The sequence below is a fragment of the Petromyzon marinus genome, chromosome 39 (assembly GCF_048934315.1).
Source record: "Petromyzon marinus isolate PM22_M1 ecotype Great Lakes invasive population chromosome 39, UKy_Petmar_22M1.pri1.0, whole genome shotgun sequence".
NCBI classification, from domain to species: Eukaryota; Metazoa; Chordata; class Hyperoartia; order Petromyzontiformes; family Petromyzontidae; genus Petromyzon; species Petromyzon marinus.
Window position 1 is genome coordinate 17,522,957 of NC_133705.1, and position 17,883 is coordinate 17,540,839.

The 17,883-nt window shown below is 45.4% G+C and overlaps 1 protein-coding gene across 7 annotated transcripts in view; it reads left to right on the top strand.

Annotated features, from left to right (window-relative positions):
* The first annotated feature begins 8,054 nt into the window (after window positions 1-8,054).
* KAZN (kazrin, periplakin interacting protein) overlaps window positions 8,055-17,883 on the top strand; it is a 94,407-nt gene continuing 84,578 nt past the window's right edge. For 2 of the 7 annotated variants that reach the window (XM_032968132.2, XM_032968136.2), the window contains exon 1: window positions 8,055-8,794. In XM_032968132.2, coding sequence (XP_032824023.2) covers window positions 8,620-8,794 — 175 coding nt within the window. In that variant the 5' untranslated portion in view covers window positions 8,055-8,619. Of the gene's footprint in view, window positions 8,795-8,823; window positions 8,907-17,883 lie in introns of those variants that run through there. The other 5 variants (XM_032968134.2, XM_032968133.2, XM_032968138.2 and 2 more) reach the window with 3 other exon arrangements.

Sequence of the window (17,883 nt, forward strand, 5' to 3'; positions counted from 1 at the left end):
AGCCGCGCGCGTGGTGGTGGCGGGGCAGACGCACGGCCACGCTGGCTGACTGCCAGCAACGGGGGCATCACCACGCTGCGAGGGGCCCAACAACAAGCCGGCTATTCACCTCCTTCACATAGAAAATTACATATATAAGTACGTTTTCATCACATCCCCATCAGTCGAGGACTGCATCATGCTCAGTTCAACACAGACAAACTGTGGGCCGGCAGTGTCTCATCAGTCGAGTCGGGTGCATTAGCCAATGTTGGTGAACTGCCAGATGTTTATAGGCAATGACCTCTGTTAGAAATGGATCTCACTTCGACGCAAAACTGATAAACACGTGACACAAAATAACAATTCGCGTCGTTGTGTAGACTATGTTACAACATCGCTTGCCGACGTTTATATTCATTTGTCTGCAGTGAAGAGCCATTTGGATTGTCAAAGATGGACAATGCACACACCTGCAGCGTGTGTGAGCTGTTCAGGAGCCACACGGGCCCAGGTGATCTGTAACGGGTGCCGAGTTCTGATGCATTGGTCCCGTGTATGTCAGCCTGCCCAGTGCAAGACAACAGCTGATCGGCCCTGCCTGGCCAATGAACGCGCCCCACGGAAACCCATTGTCTCGTTCAACATTGGAGACACTTCCTTTAAAATATTAAAAACAGTTGCTGAGCACCGGTCCAAATGCCGAAACGACAAGAAGCCAGCAACGAATATCAAACTTGTAAACTACGAGTTAATGCGTTTTATTTTATTTGAGCAAAGTCATAAAAGCTTGGGGGAAAGGGGCCGTCCATAAATGACGTCACGCACCTAGGGGGGGGGGGGTCAGACATTTGTGACGATGTGTGACGAGGGGGGGGGGGGGTGAGAAATGTTACGTCACAACAAAATGAGCAACTTTAAATAAATATAGACAACACGTTCTACTTAATTAAATAGACTTTTAAATAAATGTTTTCTCCTACAACATCAAAGTGCAGCGCCACATTAAATACGCGCTACAATGACAATAGTTTAAAGTGATTGAAGCATGTTTTATTTGGGGGGGGGGCAGAGCTTTGTGACGTCATATTTGAGGGGTGGTCTGACTTTTTGTGACGCGGTGTGACGAGGGGGGGGGGGGTCAAAAATCGTCCAAAATCGCGTGACGTCATTTATGGACGCCCCCCAAGCACAGCAAGCAGGTCTGCCAGGAACGTCATTGCTGGCTCTGCTCATCAGCTGGGAGGTAGAAAACATGCCATGGCTGGTGAGGAGGTCATGATCCGTGAACCCCAGGAGATGCTTTGATCTTTGACTAGAAGAGACCTCGGCCACTTGAGGTTTTGGGCCTATGGTCAGCACCTGTGTTTAAAACAAAACCGATGGTTGAGGATGGGAAGGAAGGCTTTAACTGTGCAGCAGATCTCATGAAGGGGAGGACGAAGTCGTGGCAACATGTTATCCACATGTGCTGATGAAATCGGTGCAATAAAAGCCTAATTAAATGCTGAGTGTCTCGTGAGCTACAAACAGCAGAGCGCCTTGTTAAATACAACGCGCGATTGTGTTCTGTCATTTGAGAGAGACACGCATCACAGCCTTGTCAGTTAAACCAGCCGACACACTGACGTGGGCATGTGGGGATTATGCAAGCCGAGTCGGTCCAACCTGCGTGTTCACTTGAAGTAGTGGTGCATCGCTGTGCTGTGTGCGTGTGCGCTGCGTGAAGTCCGTGGAGGTTCGTGGTGGAGGCAGTCGCTCTCACAGCAACAGCGGAAGAGGAACGCTCTGAACGAGTGGAGCGCCGGGCGGCGCAATAGAGAGCACAGTTTTTGCATCTGCCAGTCAACTCATTATTACACCTGAGTCTGTTCCTTGACTCCCTGCCAGCGGCGAGCCTTCCACACTTCACGTGATTGCCTCAAAGTGCACCTAGCCTGACACAAGCACCTTGGCGACTATACCGCCACTTAGTGGCGAATGGTGGTTGTTGTTGTTGCTGCTGTGTGAATGTTTAAGTGTATATGTGTTACTATACGTGTCATGATGTTTACACAGTATACCGCAGCCTGCCGTAATAAATAATTTCCTTTGATCACCACCTTTCTCCTTTGATCGCTGGCGCATGTAAATACGTTCCAGCTACTAAAATAGGCTTATAATTGGCGTATTTGTGACCGTCGGCACAAAGCCAGGAGACGACAACAACACGATCAATAGGAATAGCCCCTTTCGCCGAATGTTCAAGTTTATGTTGGTGAACCACGTGAGGAGAGAGCCTCATTTACAAGCGTGACCCGTGTCACCAACATGACAGAAGCACTAGAGTACAGCAATGAAGCAAATACAGTATAAATCAGAATAAAAACTGTCACATGATAAATACAAATATTGCATGAACATAACTCAATGTTACATCATTGAGTTAAATATTTAATCCCCTGCAGCGCCGAGCTGGCTCGGGATGATTGTCTTCCGACTGATCATAGTACGATTACAAAAATTCAGTTACAGAAACATAAAACAGATTCATGGTGACTATAGTACCCTATATCTAAGCAGGCGATGGTATCCTAGTCAAATGAAATTGTATGTAAAGTTATTAAAAATAAACGACAGCATTAGATGTGATTTAGATGTGAGACAGTTTAGTGACACTTCAAACAGAATTGTTTCCAACAGGAGTTTGCTGAGATATCTGGGCCCAACCAGTCCTGCTATTTCTAACTCTCTGGAAAGACAGTTATAGTGTCACATGATGTATTCATAACACAAAATCATCATTATGTATGATTTAATTTTGCATTGAACTCGGCCCCACTTCATATAAAGAGGGTCATTGCCTAGACCCGGAGGGGTCTGCAACCTTTTAAAGAAGAAGAGCCATGTTTTAGTTTTTGTCTTTGATCAAAATAGTTCGAGAGCCGCATCACACGCAGAGCTACTTGTAAACATGCACAAACACAGCAGCAGGTATACAACAAATGACAAACATTATGACTGAAATAAACAAAATAGGGGATGGAATAAACTGCGTCTATTTAGTTTTCTTCCCCACCATTTGCTATTATTTAACAATACGGTTTGACTATACATTTTGTTGTCACCAAGACATTCCATTGTGACCCATTCCCTGCCATATTTGATCAATTATCTTTACGTTAAATTGTGTTTAAGATGTACGTTTTTTAAAGACCCCTGACCTAGACAGTTCTTAAAACTTGTAAGTAACGAGAGGCCCAGAAAACATTGCAATGTACATCTGTGCGTGTTGTTACATCTATCCGGCCGTTCACTAGCATTGGTTCAAGCATGCCTGGCTGCTGATGACACACTGAATGTCAAAACCGGTCCAGAGCTTGCTTGTGTAGAACTAATGGTGCTGAAATTATGCACTCCCAGTCGCCCCTGTGGCTGATGTGATGTCTAAGTATACTGCTGAGTTTTTATGTGAAGAGGCAGATATGAGACAGAGGCGAATGTGATTCCATTTAGATGCTTAATACATCCAATCTGCCTTGTGTTGCATCGACTGACATATATGCACGTGCGCACACACACATACACAAATCCTCATGTGAAAACGCTCGCAAATAAAATTAAACAGTACAGAATCACACAAATTCATTTTTATTCTCATGCAAAGCAACCGTTTCATATTGCTCAGCAGCATCCAGTATTTTATTTAATTGCTAAGGCCTGAAAAGGGAATGTGAAAGATGTGTTGTTTTATATTTTTCAGTGTCTATTTTGTGAATGTCTACATGGGACATAAAATATGCATATGTTTAATTCACAATGATAAACCGCATAGAATATCGGAATGCCACGTTGCAATATGTATGGTATATTTCTAGCTATTTGAAAGCAGGATCGCCATGCAGGCTTCATATCTCATAACATAGTGCAATGTAATCAGCTTGCTGCGTGGTGTTTCTAAATATTCAAAACAAATTTAATAGCACATGCGAAACATTGAGAAGCTAAGAAATTGCCATGAATACGTTGCCCACCCGATCTGCTTCTCACTGTGATGAACAGCGTAATGATCGCAAGCCCCATCACGAGCCCTCCCGTCAGTGCTGGTGGCAATGCCTATCCCTCTTTGCCTGCCAGCTCTTGATTCACGGATGTTTTTTTTACACATTTGCTGAGCACAGGCTCAAAGGTCCAAAGCGTCAAGCGGTCAGTGACAAACGGCACAATCAAAATTGTAAAAGGGAAGAGTTACGATTTTTTAAAACTGAGCAACGTTATTATAAGAGCTTGGGGAAAATAGACGATGGGAAGGAATTTCAAAGTGTTGCCGGTTGAGGGAAAAAGCAAAATGCATTTGTTGTGACCTGACATGTACGTATGTATGTTGCACTTCTTACGTACCGTAAATAGCCAACCGTGCTCGTCGACACAGCGAGAGCGTATTCGTTATTTGTTGGATAGGTTCGCGGTTCGATTGCGCCAGGCAGCTCTGGTTAATACAACAGTGTGTAATAACCATAAAACACGACGTGCCACAGGGTTCACAGTGGACATTAACGATCCCGTGACGTTGTGTGCCAGTGTCACAGTCCGTGCTAAACTTGAAAAATGTAAATGTACTTGATTGGGAAAGACGTAGCAATCATTGTCCTTTACTGCAAAAATTTAGTATGACCCTCCTAAAAAAATATTCTTGAGACTCAGTGAGGCTTTCTGTGGGTAAACAAATGTAAATAATAAATGTGAGGGCAGTGTGGGGCTTTGATCAGCAGTGAATCTCGCTTGGAGTCGTACACAGGCAACCATGGTGCTCTCGAGCAGCGGTGCACATTGAAGTTCGGATTTAAGCGTCCAGAGCTCAGACCATGAGTCAGTAAAGTGAGGGAAAAAATATTTGATCCCATGCTGATTTTGAACGTTTGCCCACTGACAAAGAAATGATCAGTCTATAATTTTAATGGTAGGTTTATTTGAACAGTGAGAGACAGAATAACATAAAAAAATCCAGAAAAACGCATGTCAAAAATTTTATAAATTGATTTGCATTTTAATGAGGGAAATAAGTATTTGACCCCTCTGCAAAACATGGTGGCAAAACCCTTGTTGGCAATCACAGAGGTCAGACGTTTCTTGTAGTTGGCCACCAGGTTTGCACACATCTCAGGAGGAATTTTGTCCCACTCCTCTTTGCAGATCTTCTCCAAGTCATTAAGGTTTCGAGGCTGACGTTTGGCAACTCGAACCTTCAGCTCCCTCCACAGATTTTCTATGGGATTAAGGTCTGGAGACTGGCTAGGCCACTTCAGGACCTTAATGTGCTTCTTCTTGAGCCACTCCTTTGTTGCCTTGGCCGTGTGTTTTGGGTCATTGTCATGCTGGAAAACCCATCCACGACCCATTTTCAATGCCCTGGCTGAGGGAAGGAGGTTCTCACCCAAGATTTGACGGTACATGGCCCCGTCCATCGTCCCTTTGATGCGGTGAAGTTGTCCTGTCCCCTTAGCAGAAAAAACACCCCCAAAGCATAATGTTTCCACCTCCATGTTTGACGGTGGGGATGGTGTTCTTGGGGTCATAGGCAGCATTCCTCCTCCTCCAAACACGGCGAGTTGAGTTGATGCCAAAGAGCTCCATTTTGGTCTCATCTGACCACAACACTTTCACCCAGTTGTCCTCTGATTCATTCAGATGTTCATTGGCAAACTTCAGACGGGCATGTATATGTGCTTTCTTGAGCAGGGGGACCTTGCGGGCGCTGCAGGATTTCAGTCCTTCACGGCGTAGTGTGTTACCAATTGTTTTCTTGGTGAATATGGTCCCAGCTGTCTTGAGATCATTGACAAGATCCTCCCGTGTAGTTCTGGGCTGATTCCTCACCGTTCTCATGATTATTGCAACTCCACGAGGTGAGATCTTGCATGGAGCTCCAGGCCGAGGGAGATTGAGAGTTATTTTGTGTTTCTTCCATTTGCAAATAATCGCACCAACTGTTGTCACCTTCTCACCAAGCTGCTTGGCAATGATCTTGTAGCCCATTTTAGCCTTGTGTAGGTCTACAATCTTGTCCCTGACATCCTTGGAGAGCTCTTTGGTCTTGGCCATGGTGGAGAATTTGGAATCTGATTGATTGATTGCTTCAGTGGACAGGTGTCTTTTTATACAGGTAACAAGCTGAGATAAGGAGCACTCCCTTTAAGAGTGTCCTCCTAATCTCAGCTCGTTACCTGTATAAAAGACACCTGGGAGCCAGAAATGTTTCTAATTGAGAGGGGGTCAAAAACGTATTTCCCTCATTAAAATGCAAATCAATTTATACAATTTTTGACATGCGTTTTTCTGGATTTTCTTGTTATTATGCCTCTCACTGTTCAAATAAACCTACCATTAAAATTATAGACTGATCATTTGTTTGTCAGTGGGCAAACATACAAAATCAGCAGGGGATCAAATTCTTTTTTCCCTCACTGTATGTCAGCACAGTCAATAGCAGATATTAGGCATGAACAGTGATGCCTTTCAAAGCACTCTCTTACATTGTAGTTAACAACAGTGCTGTCATCATGTGTTGGACAAATGAACTCTACGCGTGTTCTACGGGACCAAGTCACCCCACGTTAATGCTAGTCAAGCCTCTGTGCCCTTCAAACACACTCCGAATGGTGCATTGTATGGTGCAGTCGACTTAACTTACAGTATTCTGCCAACATGTTTATGAACAAAATAAATAAGCAGACAATAACCCTCCTTGCCATATCTGTCTGTCCACGTAAAATATAAATCATTTTACACATCCCATTGGCAATACGGCCTTCTGGGAGGGATTTTCCCCCCCTCAGCATTGGTTCAACACAAGCAAATTCTGGGTCGGTTTCTACATTCGATGTCTCGTCAGCAGTAAGGCTTGCTTGAAGCAATGCTGATGAAACAGTCACTCCCAGAGGCCATGCGGCACAACGGGACGTGTAAAAAAATTATGTAATTATTTTATATGGACAAATATTGGAAGGAGGCATGTAGTCTGTTTATTATGTTCTTGGGTAGATGTACGGTGGTTGAGGAAATCTTTCCCTCTTGTGTCAGGTTACACAACCTTGCACCCTCACGGCTTTAATCCAGCGGGCAAGTTATTCGTCTCATCAGTGCATCAGTGTAAGAGATAAGGAGACACGATTAACAGAAATGTAGCCTAGTTGGAAATACACAGGTAACACGATCACTGAAGAGCAGTACCAGATGCATGATAGCCATGCAATGTAGTGGGGCTGTTGCGTGAGCTTACAGTCACATCATATGCACTTGTAGCAAGTTCTGGGTCTTAAAATAAAAGTGTATCAACTTCGTTAACCAAAATAGCCACAACTATCTCCTTCAAGTGCACAGATAGACGTTCCACAGAAGCGTGCTTGGCTGGAAAATCTCCAGATATAACTGGATACGTTGAATTATGCTGTAATATGATCGTCAGCCACGTGTTATCCACTGCTGGCTGAAGGTATCGCTATCCCTTGATGCAACGATCTGTCTCGCTGCAGTCTGCGCTGATCGCTCCAACTCTTAGGCGCGTTCCCTCCTTTGGCTGCCATTCCACAACCGGTCTCGTCCCGCTCGTGTCCTGGCCCAACTCGCTTTTCCTCAGTCGTTTTTTTTACGCAGCTGCTGAGACCAGACCCAAACTATAAAGCGGCAAGCAATAAACATCACGATCGAAGTTGTAATATATAAGGGTTTCTTGATGTCGAGCAAGGTTATAAAACAGCTTGGTGAGTTGGTGAAGGTGTGGTGATGAGTGGGATGACTGGTGAGGGGTTGGGAATAGTGAAGTGGTGAGGGTTTCGTAACACCGAGAGGTTGGTGAGTAACGGGAACAGCGTTTTTCTTGAACCCGATCGCTACCTATCAATTACAAACCATTGAGCCGCCACACAATGGCGCAAGGAAAGTGCATTCCCCTTGCGCGCACAGTGCGCGTGCGTCCCTCATTATGCACGGGCTGAACGGCGCCAATAAATACAATGGACGCTTCCATCACTGTGCAGGTTTCACCCCTGCGCGTATCTGCGAAATGGTCTCGTCAGTCGCCGGGGCGACGCGCCCCGCTGTCTGCCCACCCCTCTCCCCCGCCCATGAGATGGTTTCGCCCACAGCCCTGAGATGCGTGGACAGAGGCGCGGGGACAACACGGACTTGGTCCCGCGTTACGGACCTTGATTTGGTTTCCTTGCTACGGACCCCAAGACCTAGGACCTGGTCCTTTCGCTCCGGATCCCGAGACCTGGTCCCGCATCACGGACCCCGGACCTGGTCCCCGCCCCCTCTCGTCCCCTCGCCACGGACCCCAGGATTCAACGTGGTCATTGAACTCGGGAGCCCCGGAGCCATTGACTCTCAGATCTGAGATCTCGGACCCCGGACTCGGAGGCCCTGGGCCCGGCACTCGGTCGTAGGTTTGTTGCCCAAGGCCCGGTCCTGCTTCTGATCGCTGCCTGGCTATCGGCCCGTCTCCTGGACTTCGGACGTCTCCCTGCGGGTTTCTCACGGCTACTCCGCTGCTCGCTGTTTCGCTCGTTCCCCGGAGTCGTGGTCGATACCCCCCGCCCGCCCCAGACTGTCTTCGACCCCTCGGCCTCGGTCCCCGTCCCGTCCCCATGCGCGGGCCCCGCCATGTCCGCGCAGTACTCAGGGCTACAGGCGCTGCCCGGGGGGGACCTAGGGGACGGAGCGCGGCTGCGGGGTGCGGCCTCCTCGGCCTCGGTGTCGCGCCGGGAAGTGCGGGACGGAGGCGGCGGAGGCGGAGACAGGGGACAGATGTGCGACAGGAGCCCCCTCGCCAGGGAAGGTGAGACACGGGAGACGGGGGACAGGCGTGCGACAGGGGCCTCCTCGCCAGGGAAGGTGAGACACGGGAGACGGGGGACAGTTGTACAACAGGAACCCCCTCGCCAGGGAAGGTGAGACGCTCGGACAGAAGAGCCGAGAGAGACGTGGGATGGAGCTGCGGGAGATGGGAAATCACAGGAGACCTGGGAGATGAAGCTAAGAGATGGGAGGAGGATGCACACGAGCTGATAGCAGGGGGTGGTGGTGAGACAGACGTAGAGACACTGGGAGGTGTGATATCGAAGACGAGACACGGAGAGGAGGTATGGAAATTAGCAGGAGAGGAGACATGGATATGAGGCAGGAAAAGAGAGACATGAGACCATGATATGAAATATGGGAATCAGAGCACATACGGCAAGAAGACGAGACACGTAAGGAGAGCACGACGTGAGGCTGCTGGGAATCATGGCCCCACGCCTTCACTCGCGTAGTGGAGGAGTACGCAGGGCCCGGTGGACCCGGTGGAGGCGACCCTGGCACGGCAGCCCGCATTGTGGGGCAGCCTCTATTGCACACGTAACATGGATGGCAGAGCAGTGACTTGAGGATGTGTGTGGATCACCACGGCCGTGTTCGCGTAGGAGCTGCTGCAGCTCGGGATGCTGGCAAAGCAGCCACAGGTGTGGGCGAGTGTGGGGTAAATCATGGCGCGGGGCAGGCCATTGTTACCTCACCAATGCCGCTTTATGCGAAGCATGCACGGTGACAGCTTAGGCAAAATCTAATCTGGTTGATGTTGAAAGTGGCTTAGAGTATTGAATATCGGTAACAGTATACCCTAACCCAACCTGATTGAAAGCGCGGCATGTAGTGTGAGTTGGGTGTTACCTGACGTTTGGCAATAACACTCATTTGGCTTTTGGTGTAATTTGGCACCGGTAAACTCATTTGGCTCATTTTTGATGGGGACCTGGTTCCACAATAGAAACCGGGTGTGGTGCTAACAAGAGGGCTGTTTCGCTGAGATGCCGCCGTGGTGAGTGGCAGAGTGCCGCTGCTTCTGCTGGTGGTGGTGGCTCGCAGCTCTCGGGCTGTTCGGTCTCCTCACGGCGCACACCGCCGCTGGGTTCGTGCGGCAGACAGCGGCCTTCTCACGCGATCTGCAGGCCCTCTACGGCAGCACATTTTCATTTGGCTTTTCTGCCGCTGTCAGATGTTTTTCTGTCATCACATTGGCTGCAATAACTGCGGGATCATTCCAAAGCCTATGTGTTCTTTGTGTGGAGTGGAAGCCTGAGGGAGGCTGCTGATCGTGGTGTTTGGACATTGTTGATTGCATTGCAGATAAACTGTGCCCTGGGTGCTCATAACGACACAGTATTTTATATTTAATCTGGAAATTCCCTTGAGGTATATCATCTCGTTTACATGGCTGTCAAAGGTGTCGAGTGACACACACACATAGCAAACATGAAGCCACACGTACACAAACATTTCCAATCTATAACTTATACCGTTTGCATTTATAGAACAATAGCTCATCAAGTGAAATACATAAATATGTACACATACATAATTTGATGGAGCACACCGCCGGTCGAGTGATGCACTCGAGTTGTGTTGTAAGAGTTGTGCGAGTGAGTTTTAATTAGAGATTGAAATGAGATGAGACGGTTACCATCGTCTGCATGTTGGTGAGTCTGGTAGATGGTTACATGCCGAAGCAGCTCTGCGTCTAGATGAGTGTCGAGCTTTTCACAGAGTTGTTGTTGGGACTAAAACTGGGAGTTGCCGAGTTAAGGAGTGGGTGGGGGGAGCATTTACATGTTTAGATTGGCATATAATGGACACCCAGTGAGCATGCATTGCTCAAGTTCTCCAAACCCCAGCACTTGTTTGCACAAACCATGTGATCATTCTCACAAGCCCTCCTGTGTTAACGATAAGCCTGACTGTTAACGACATACGCACGCTTCCGAGCAGAGGTAACATCACCCAGAGCGGATGAAGCAGTTCCCTTGTCCCTTTAAAGGGCCTACCCGGAGTCTTTGCGCACAAGTACACATTCATTGTGTTTGCTTGATGCATTATTTATTTGGACAACTATGTGCAGCACTTACACACAAAACCTGTCCGTCTGTTGGTGTGCTGCCCAGCGTGTTTATGTGTTTAAATGATGCATGTTGCTCCGGTTTTTATGAAGGAATGATGGACCTTCTAGGATGATGGGTTACTGCCATCTGCCTTATTGCTACCAACGTGCAGTCTGCATAACAGCTCTTGTTGTAAATGCGTATATTCGATTACGTTTTAAGCAATGTGGGTAACAAGTTGTGTACATGGGTAGGTAGAGATTTTAAATTGAAATGCATTTTAAATTGCCGTATTAACCGTGTTGCAGTTTACGCGAGCGGCTTGATGTGATTTATTGTAACGTGGTGTCGTGACAGTAATTGATGCTGTTTAGAACTCGCACTGTAATACACATGCATTATGCAGACCACAGCTGTTTGGGTGTTTACCTTCGCGTTGGTCTATCCTACTGTATGTGTTGGTAAAATGTGGTCAATTATTTATAATTCACCAAAATGCATGTGATTATTCTTTTGGAGCCCGATTTTAAATTCTCCCATCACTTTAATTAACCCCTTGTTTTCCAGCTGTCGCAGACAGGCAATGGGAGTTGGCCATGTGGTGCTGCTTGTGCCTTTCCTTCAGGAGTTGTACATCTGTGACATTTCCGGACCCCATTGGTTTTATGGCAAATCCAGCATACGCTCTAAATCTTGGCTTTCAAGCAGTCCTCAGCTCACTGATTATGACGCAAGTATTTGCAGGCTTAGTGATTGCCCCTTAACATGTATGGGTTAAAAACGCGGTGGTGGTCACACTTGGCATCTGGCGAGCAGTGATTGCCTCTGCTGCACTGTACTATAAAACGATAACACAGCTGACATTTACAATATAAAGTTTTGTGTTTTGAAGTGTAATTTGCATTTGCCTTCAGTGGAAAATGGCAGTTTCCCATTGGAAACGGCACATCTTCTATCCAACAGTGCACAGGAAAGGCTATTATGTAGTGCACTGGTGTATATTTAAATGGGTGGGTAAACTCAAAACACAGTTCCATGTGCGAATTCATGCCAGCAATGTACATGTGTACAACGAGGACCCATACCTAACAGAAAGAAAGGATCCTTGGCCATAAACATCTGGTAGTTCACCAGCATTGGTTTAAACAAGTCTGACTGCTGTTGAGGCACCGGATGTGAAAACTATCCCAGACTTGGCTTTTGTTGAACCAATGCTGCTATCATGTAAAACATACTTATTTTGTATACTCTCTGGTTCTTTCGGTGAAGTCACGTAGATACAAAAAATAATAAAAGAAAACGCGACGTTTCAGTCGCAACACAAGCGTCCGTCTTATCTCGCGGGATAAGATATCAAAATTAAATTATCATTATAAGCCTTTACATTTCACTATTTAGAATATTTTATGTGCTGAACTTGAGCATAACAATAAATGTTTTTTGCAAAATCTCGGTTATGCTCAGTTTCACTCTTGCATGGTATTGTGGCAGAACTGGTGTGCTCATGAGCACTATTATCAGCTGGGATGATCTCATCAGTAATGTTTCCCATCTTTTGATGCCTCTTCTGTTATCCATGGAAATGAAGACGACAAAATTGCTACAAATGAGATATCATTCTTAATGTCACCTACAGCAGACCCTCGAGCAAGTTTCACAGTAAATATATATCTTGCACTGTGTTGCCAATCTGCCAGTTATAAGCCAAGAGCTATTTTGCAGAGCTTTATTTTACTTGTGCACACACCAACCTCGACATCCTCCAGTATTCGCTGTCCTGAGAAGGCCTAAGAGTCTGGCATAGTATTTGTTGTCAAGGTTAGGGTCACTATCGGAGCAAGGTCCACAGGATTTGTCGCTCCACCTCCACTGCCCATCTTCATTCTTCTCTGGTCACCGCATTGCGAACCCGCCACTTCGTTTGCTGCTTGTTGCAGATGATCACGGCGCTAATTCGGCAGGGCACCCTGCTTAATACTCTGCGGAAGTATGAACAATAAAAATACTACTGGCTGTCTGCTTCACAGTGGATGTTAAAGATCCTATGATGTCATTCAAAGAATGGTAGGCCATTGTCTGCGAAACAAAGCAATCGTCACCCCCTACTCAGTAAGACTTTCCTGGGTAAACAAGTGAAATAATAATAACGCTTGCTCTGCTCCAGCAACCAATGCCTCCTCTCTCGAGGCCCAGCATGAGAATCTCTTCCATGTGTACTCTCTTCTCTCCTGCTCCCACGCTGCTAATCGCTTCTCCACATTCAAATCCAATCTCAAGACCCCCACCCACTTGCAACTGCTTGTGGGTGATTCTTGACTCAGTCGATATGCTAACTACCCACTCTACATGCCACTGTACATATGAACTCGGGTTATTAAAATCATTGTTTTGCATTGTCAGTGTTCATGAAAAAACTCCGGTAAAAAAACGGCTAAACGTTTGCCACAAATGTATACATGTCCAGAGCAATACACGTTAAATGTCTAAATTGTTAACTGGTGAATAAAAGGGAGATGATGCCACAGTGGTGTAATTGTCAATACGGAATTGCAAGCCAGAGGTCACCGGTTCAATACAATCTCCCGATGTGGCAGTTGAAAAATGGGGTAAGTTCTTAATTCCCTTCCCACCAACTCTGACTACGCAGCAGTGTAAATTGGTTCTCTGCAGTCTGATCGGCAGGTGATGTGTGGTGGAGTAAAGTGTGAGTATGCTGACCTCTTTCAAGACATGTGGTCAGCATGGAAGAGTAGACCAAATACCCTCTATAGCTCTCTCTAGTGGAGGCCCTTCCTCAGGCAGTGGCGTGAGTGAGCAATTACAGGGCTTTACCTGTTAACTGATAAATTAGGGCAAATGAGCCACGACATTGGCTTAGGCTGGCATACCGTTTGTACATTCGCCTAAGCCTATCCATCCATTTGTCACGTTCCACTGGAAACGGTCACCAGTTCCTGACATTCGGAACCAGTCATCAATTGTGAAAACGGATACCGGTTTACTGGCAATTGTTTAATAGCTCTCATATGGACCCACCATGCCATGATTATTTGTATGCCATGACCGGCCATTTTTCCACTTTCGCGTGTTTATCTTATTTACCTCATTTAACCGCGACTGCTCTTACATATGTTTGCTCGATGGCTTCTTAAAATGTTAATGAATTTAATTCTGCATGTAAATATCCACTCAAATAATACATTAACTTAGTTCCTTACCAAGGAAAAGGTGTTTTCACTCTGCTAAGTGATGATAAATTGTGTTATAACACCTTTGTCCCACCGTAGAGATGCTTATTTGCGTGACTAATAATTATTTAAGTGTTGCCGATGAATGGCAGTCATAATGCTGCATATGAATACAGGTCACCAATGAGCTCGTTAAAATTTACACGCAGGGCTCTGTTATTGCAAGGCTACGTATGTGACTGAACGGCTTTGTAGTCAGCGCCCTCACCCCTGAGGCAGCTTGTGTGCGGATGGCTGTCCGATGTATGCTGCCAACTGGTAATTTCTACAGGGAATATATTTTTTAAACACATTTGTTGAGCACAGAGTCCAAGGCACACATCGTCAACTTGCCAGCAACACGCAGCATGATCAAAGTTTGAAAAGATGACGGTTAATACGTTTCTTGTATTAAGCTGTGGAAAAGAGATGATGGCAGGGCATTCTTAAGTGGAGCAGGGCGATAGAAGTGGAAAGAGAAGTGTTGTGATCTGCAGTGTGGTAAATGAGTTAGTCGGTAGGTGAGTGAATTAATGAGTGGTTGAGTGAGCGAAAGTGTTGATGGTTGAACAGAATGTGGATGAGACGAAACAGCCATTCTAGTAGACGACCCCTCTGAATGTGTTGAGTGATCAAGGGGTAACTGTGGTAGTAGTAACCAATGTAGTAGCTATATACAAGTGATAAAGAGGCAACAAATCACCAGTGAGCAAATGAGTGGAGTGAATTAGCGAGTGATGCTCAATTCATCTGACTGCTCTACGTTGTATTTTATCTGTGCTGTGCTCCTGTGTCACCAAGGTAGATGAATCATGACCTTAACAATTCCTACCTGCATAACCTGCCCACTCACGTTGGGGTCAGAGAGCAAAGACAAGTTGCTATTGATTATTTTATTTTCTGTTATTTCCACTTGAAATGTGGCTGATTTCCCCTTGCTAAGCTCCTGTCTCTGACTTAAAGCTTTCGTGGCTGCAGGAATTCATACTCTTTGGGTCTTTCGGTAAAGTCACGTAGATAGAAAAATAAAAAAAAATCACGACGTTTCGATCGCAACGGGATTTTTATTTTTCTATCTACGTGACTTTACCCAAAGACCCAAAGAGCATGAACTCCTGTCTCCTGTTTTAGTATGGCTTCACAGGTTGCTGATAAACCTCAGTTGTGTTGTGAAATCCATTGTGGTGGAAGTAGGCTTCTGGTACATGTGATTAGACCTGGTACAACAGTCTTATCTGAACTGTGATGGAATGGCTGTGTTCCTAATCTGGTTAAGGAGGCATCGAAGAAGCTTGCTTTTCATTTCAGAATTCAGAGTAAAGTAGTCAAGTTGATTTATGATCCAGCACTTACTATTTTACTCCAGTCACTCGCTCAATTGTGGTCAGTTGCCTCCTCATCTTCTTTCACTAATGCCATAGATACTATTAACCAGACCGTTTCGTCTCGCAGCTCTTTCTGCTTCTTCCTTCGCAATGCTCCAACTTGGGATTCCCTCCGATCGTCTCTTTACCCAAGTTCTTGCAACTTAGCTCAATTAAAGAAACGTATTCACTGTTATTTATTGCAGCTGTGATAGTGCCATTTGTTGCTGGCCGCTTGATATTTTGGGCCTTTGGGCCTTTGGGCCTAAGCTCAGCAATCAATGTTTTTTTAAGAAACCCCTTCGCTGTAATGTGGAAATTAATGCGTGGTGGTGTTCTAGTGCAGCTGGCACGTGCTGTTAGCATTGTGGCATCTTCCAAATTAAACTCCAACATAAATAAACCTTTCTTTCGTCAGCTTCGCCGTGCCCAATTCAGTAGCCAAGTCAAACAATGTCCGTTTAAAAGCACTTTTTTTATTGCATGCTTTTTGTAACGGAATGTGTTGCCAGGATGACCTCCGTATTAAATTACATTTTAGAGTTAATTTCTTCGATGAGCAACGAATGAATGAGAACCGATTTAGAAAGCGCTGGCAACAATTTTCTTTGCACCAGCTTTTTACATTCTATTAAAAAAAAGTGCTCCCTTTGCGAAAGATTTAAATGAAATGCGTGGCTTATATTATACATTCGAAAGAAAGCTCTGAAGCGAACGTTTCAAAGCAGTGGTGTGTGCTGAGCGTGCGTTCGCTGTGGATAGTGCATTGTTTCTTTTGTACTAGCAATGGCAAACTCTTTTGTCTTCCGTGGAACATGACGTATCTCCTGTGTTCATGCAGCATTGACCTGCTGGGGACCGCACTCTTTGTCATGCTCCCTAATGTCAGCACGGTAATTGTCATGCCCGTTTTTTGTTTGAGCCAAAACCAGCTGGACTGTGCACTATGCATAGACCGTAAATCCTTCTACTGGCTTGTGCAATGCTCGGTAGCTTGGATAACGTTCAGTCCTCACAGGAGATTGTTTCAAGCATGGAATGTTTGGAAGTTATTTTTCCGAATTGTTTACTTGTATTTTTTCACAGTTGTTGAACAGGCCAAAAGGCTCAATGTCAAGTGGCCAGCAGAAAACAGCACTATCAAAGTTGTAACAGATACGATTTCACATATTTCGTGCATTGAGTAAGCTTATAATTTAAAAACACCAGAGTATGAATGTGTCTAGGTAAATTACTGGTATACAAATGATGAACTAAAGGAGAGCAATAGCAGGACCAGAGTAACAATAAAAAGCAACATAATATCAATGAGGCTTTAGCAAACATTAATCAGTGCATATTATATCTGTTATGACATGGATTTGAAATGTAGACGGCAAACAAAAACGCGGCAAAATTACAAAAATATACCAAGAAGCGTGGAGAGATGCATGATGGGAATTACATTGAAAGACAGAAATATGAGTACATGGATCAGAGCGCATGTGCAAATTCAACATTTTTACTATGAGGAAAAGTGGGCCTGGGTGAGACGCATTGCTATAAGTGATGATAGCCGATGGATAAGACTGGTGACAGAATGGCAACGCATGGATGGAACATGCTGGACGTGATGACCACCGTAGAGATGGAGAAATGAGATGAGGTCATGTGGAGGAGCGAGATGGATTATGACATCATAGAACTACGAGCAATGGTGACGGCACGGGGAGGCCTTAATCCAGCAGTAGATAATTCATGTTTGATGATGATGATGATTGAATAATAGTAAAAAGTACATTTGATTAATTTTGGTGAGATATGAACAGAAAAATTACCACAGACTCCGAAATGACGGTTACATTTTCACAAGTTTCTGGAATGTCATTGGCGATGTGTGTCAGTCTTGTACAGTCATGCATCAGTCATCCGGCTAGACATCGGTTCTCAAACAATCCCATTGACCTTAATGCTGTAAAACCATAACAGCAAATGACCCAGAAGTTGCAAGTGCTGCTTTGCCAATGTAGTGAACAGGGATGTAACTTGTATTTCCACTGCTATACAGACAATGGTAAAATATTAAGGGTCAGCACTTTGTTATGTAAAGTTTAACTTAACCTTCAGGAAAGCCTATACTTTTGAACCATATTCTGGTAGCTGTTCAATGATCAATATTAAATCAATATAAAATATTTTGGTAGTTTAGCAAAGCTGGTGCTATGGACTTCATAGATCATATCACACCACCTCACTGTCAAACATTGCTGATGGTTCAACCTTCTTGGATGGATTCTCAGACGTTTGGTGTTTAAATAAGTTAATAATTGCACTCCTAGGTCAATCTACTGCTGGATGAAGGCCTCCCACACCATGTCAGTCGTGGGGGGTTTGTCTGACCATACATCGCCATCCCGGTCAATATGTGGAGGGAGGTGCGGC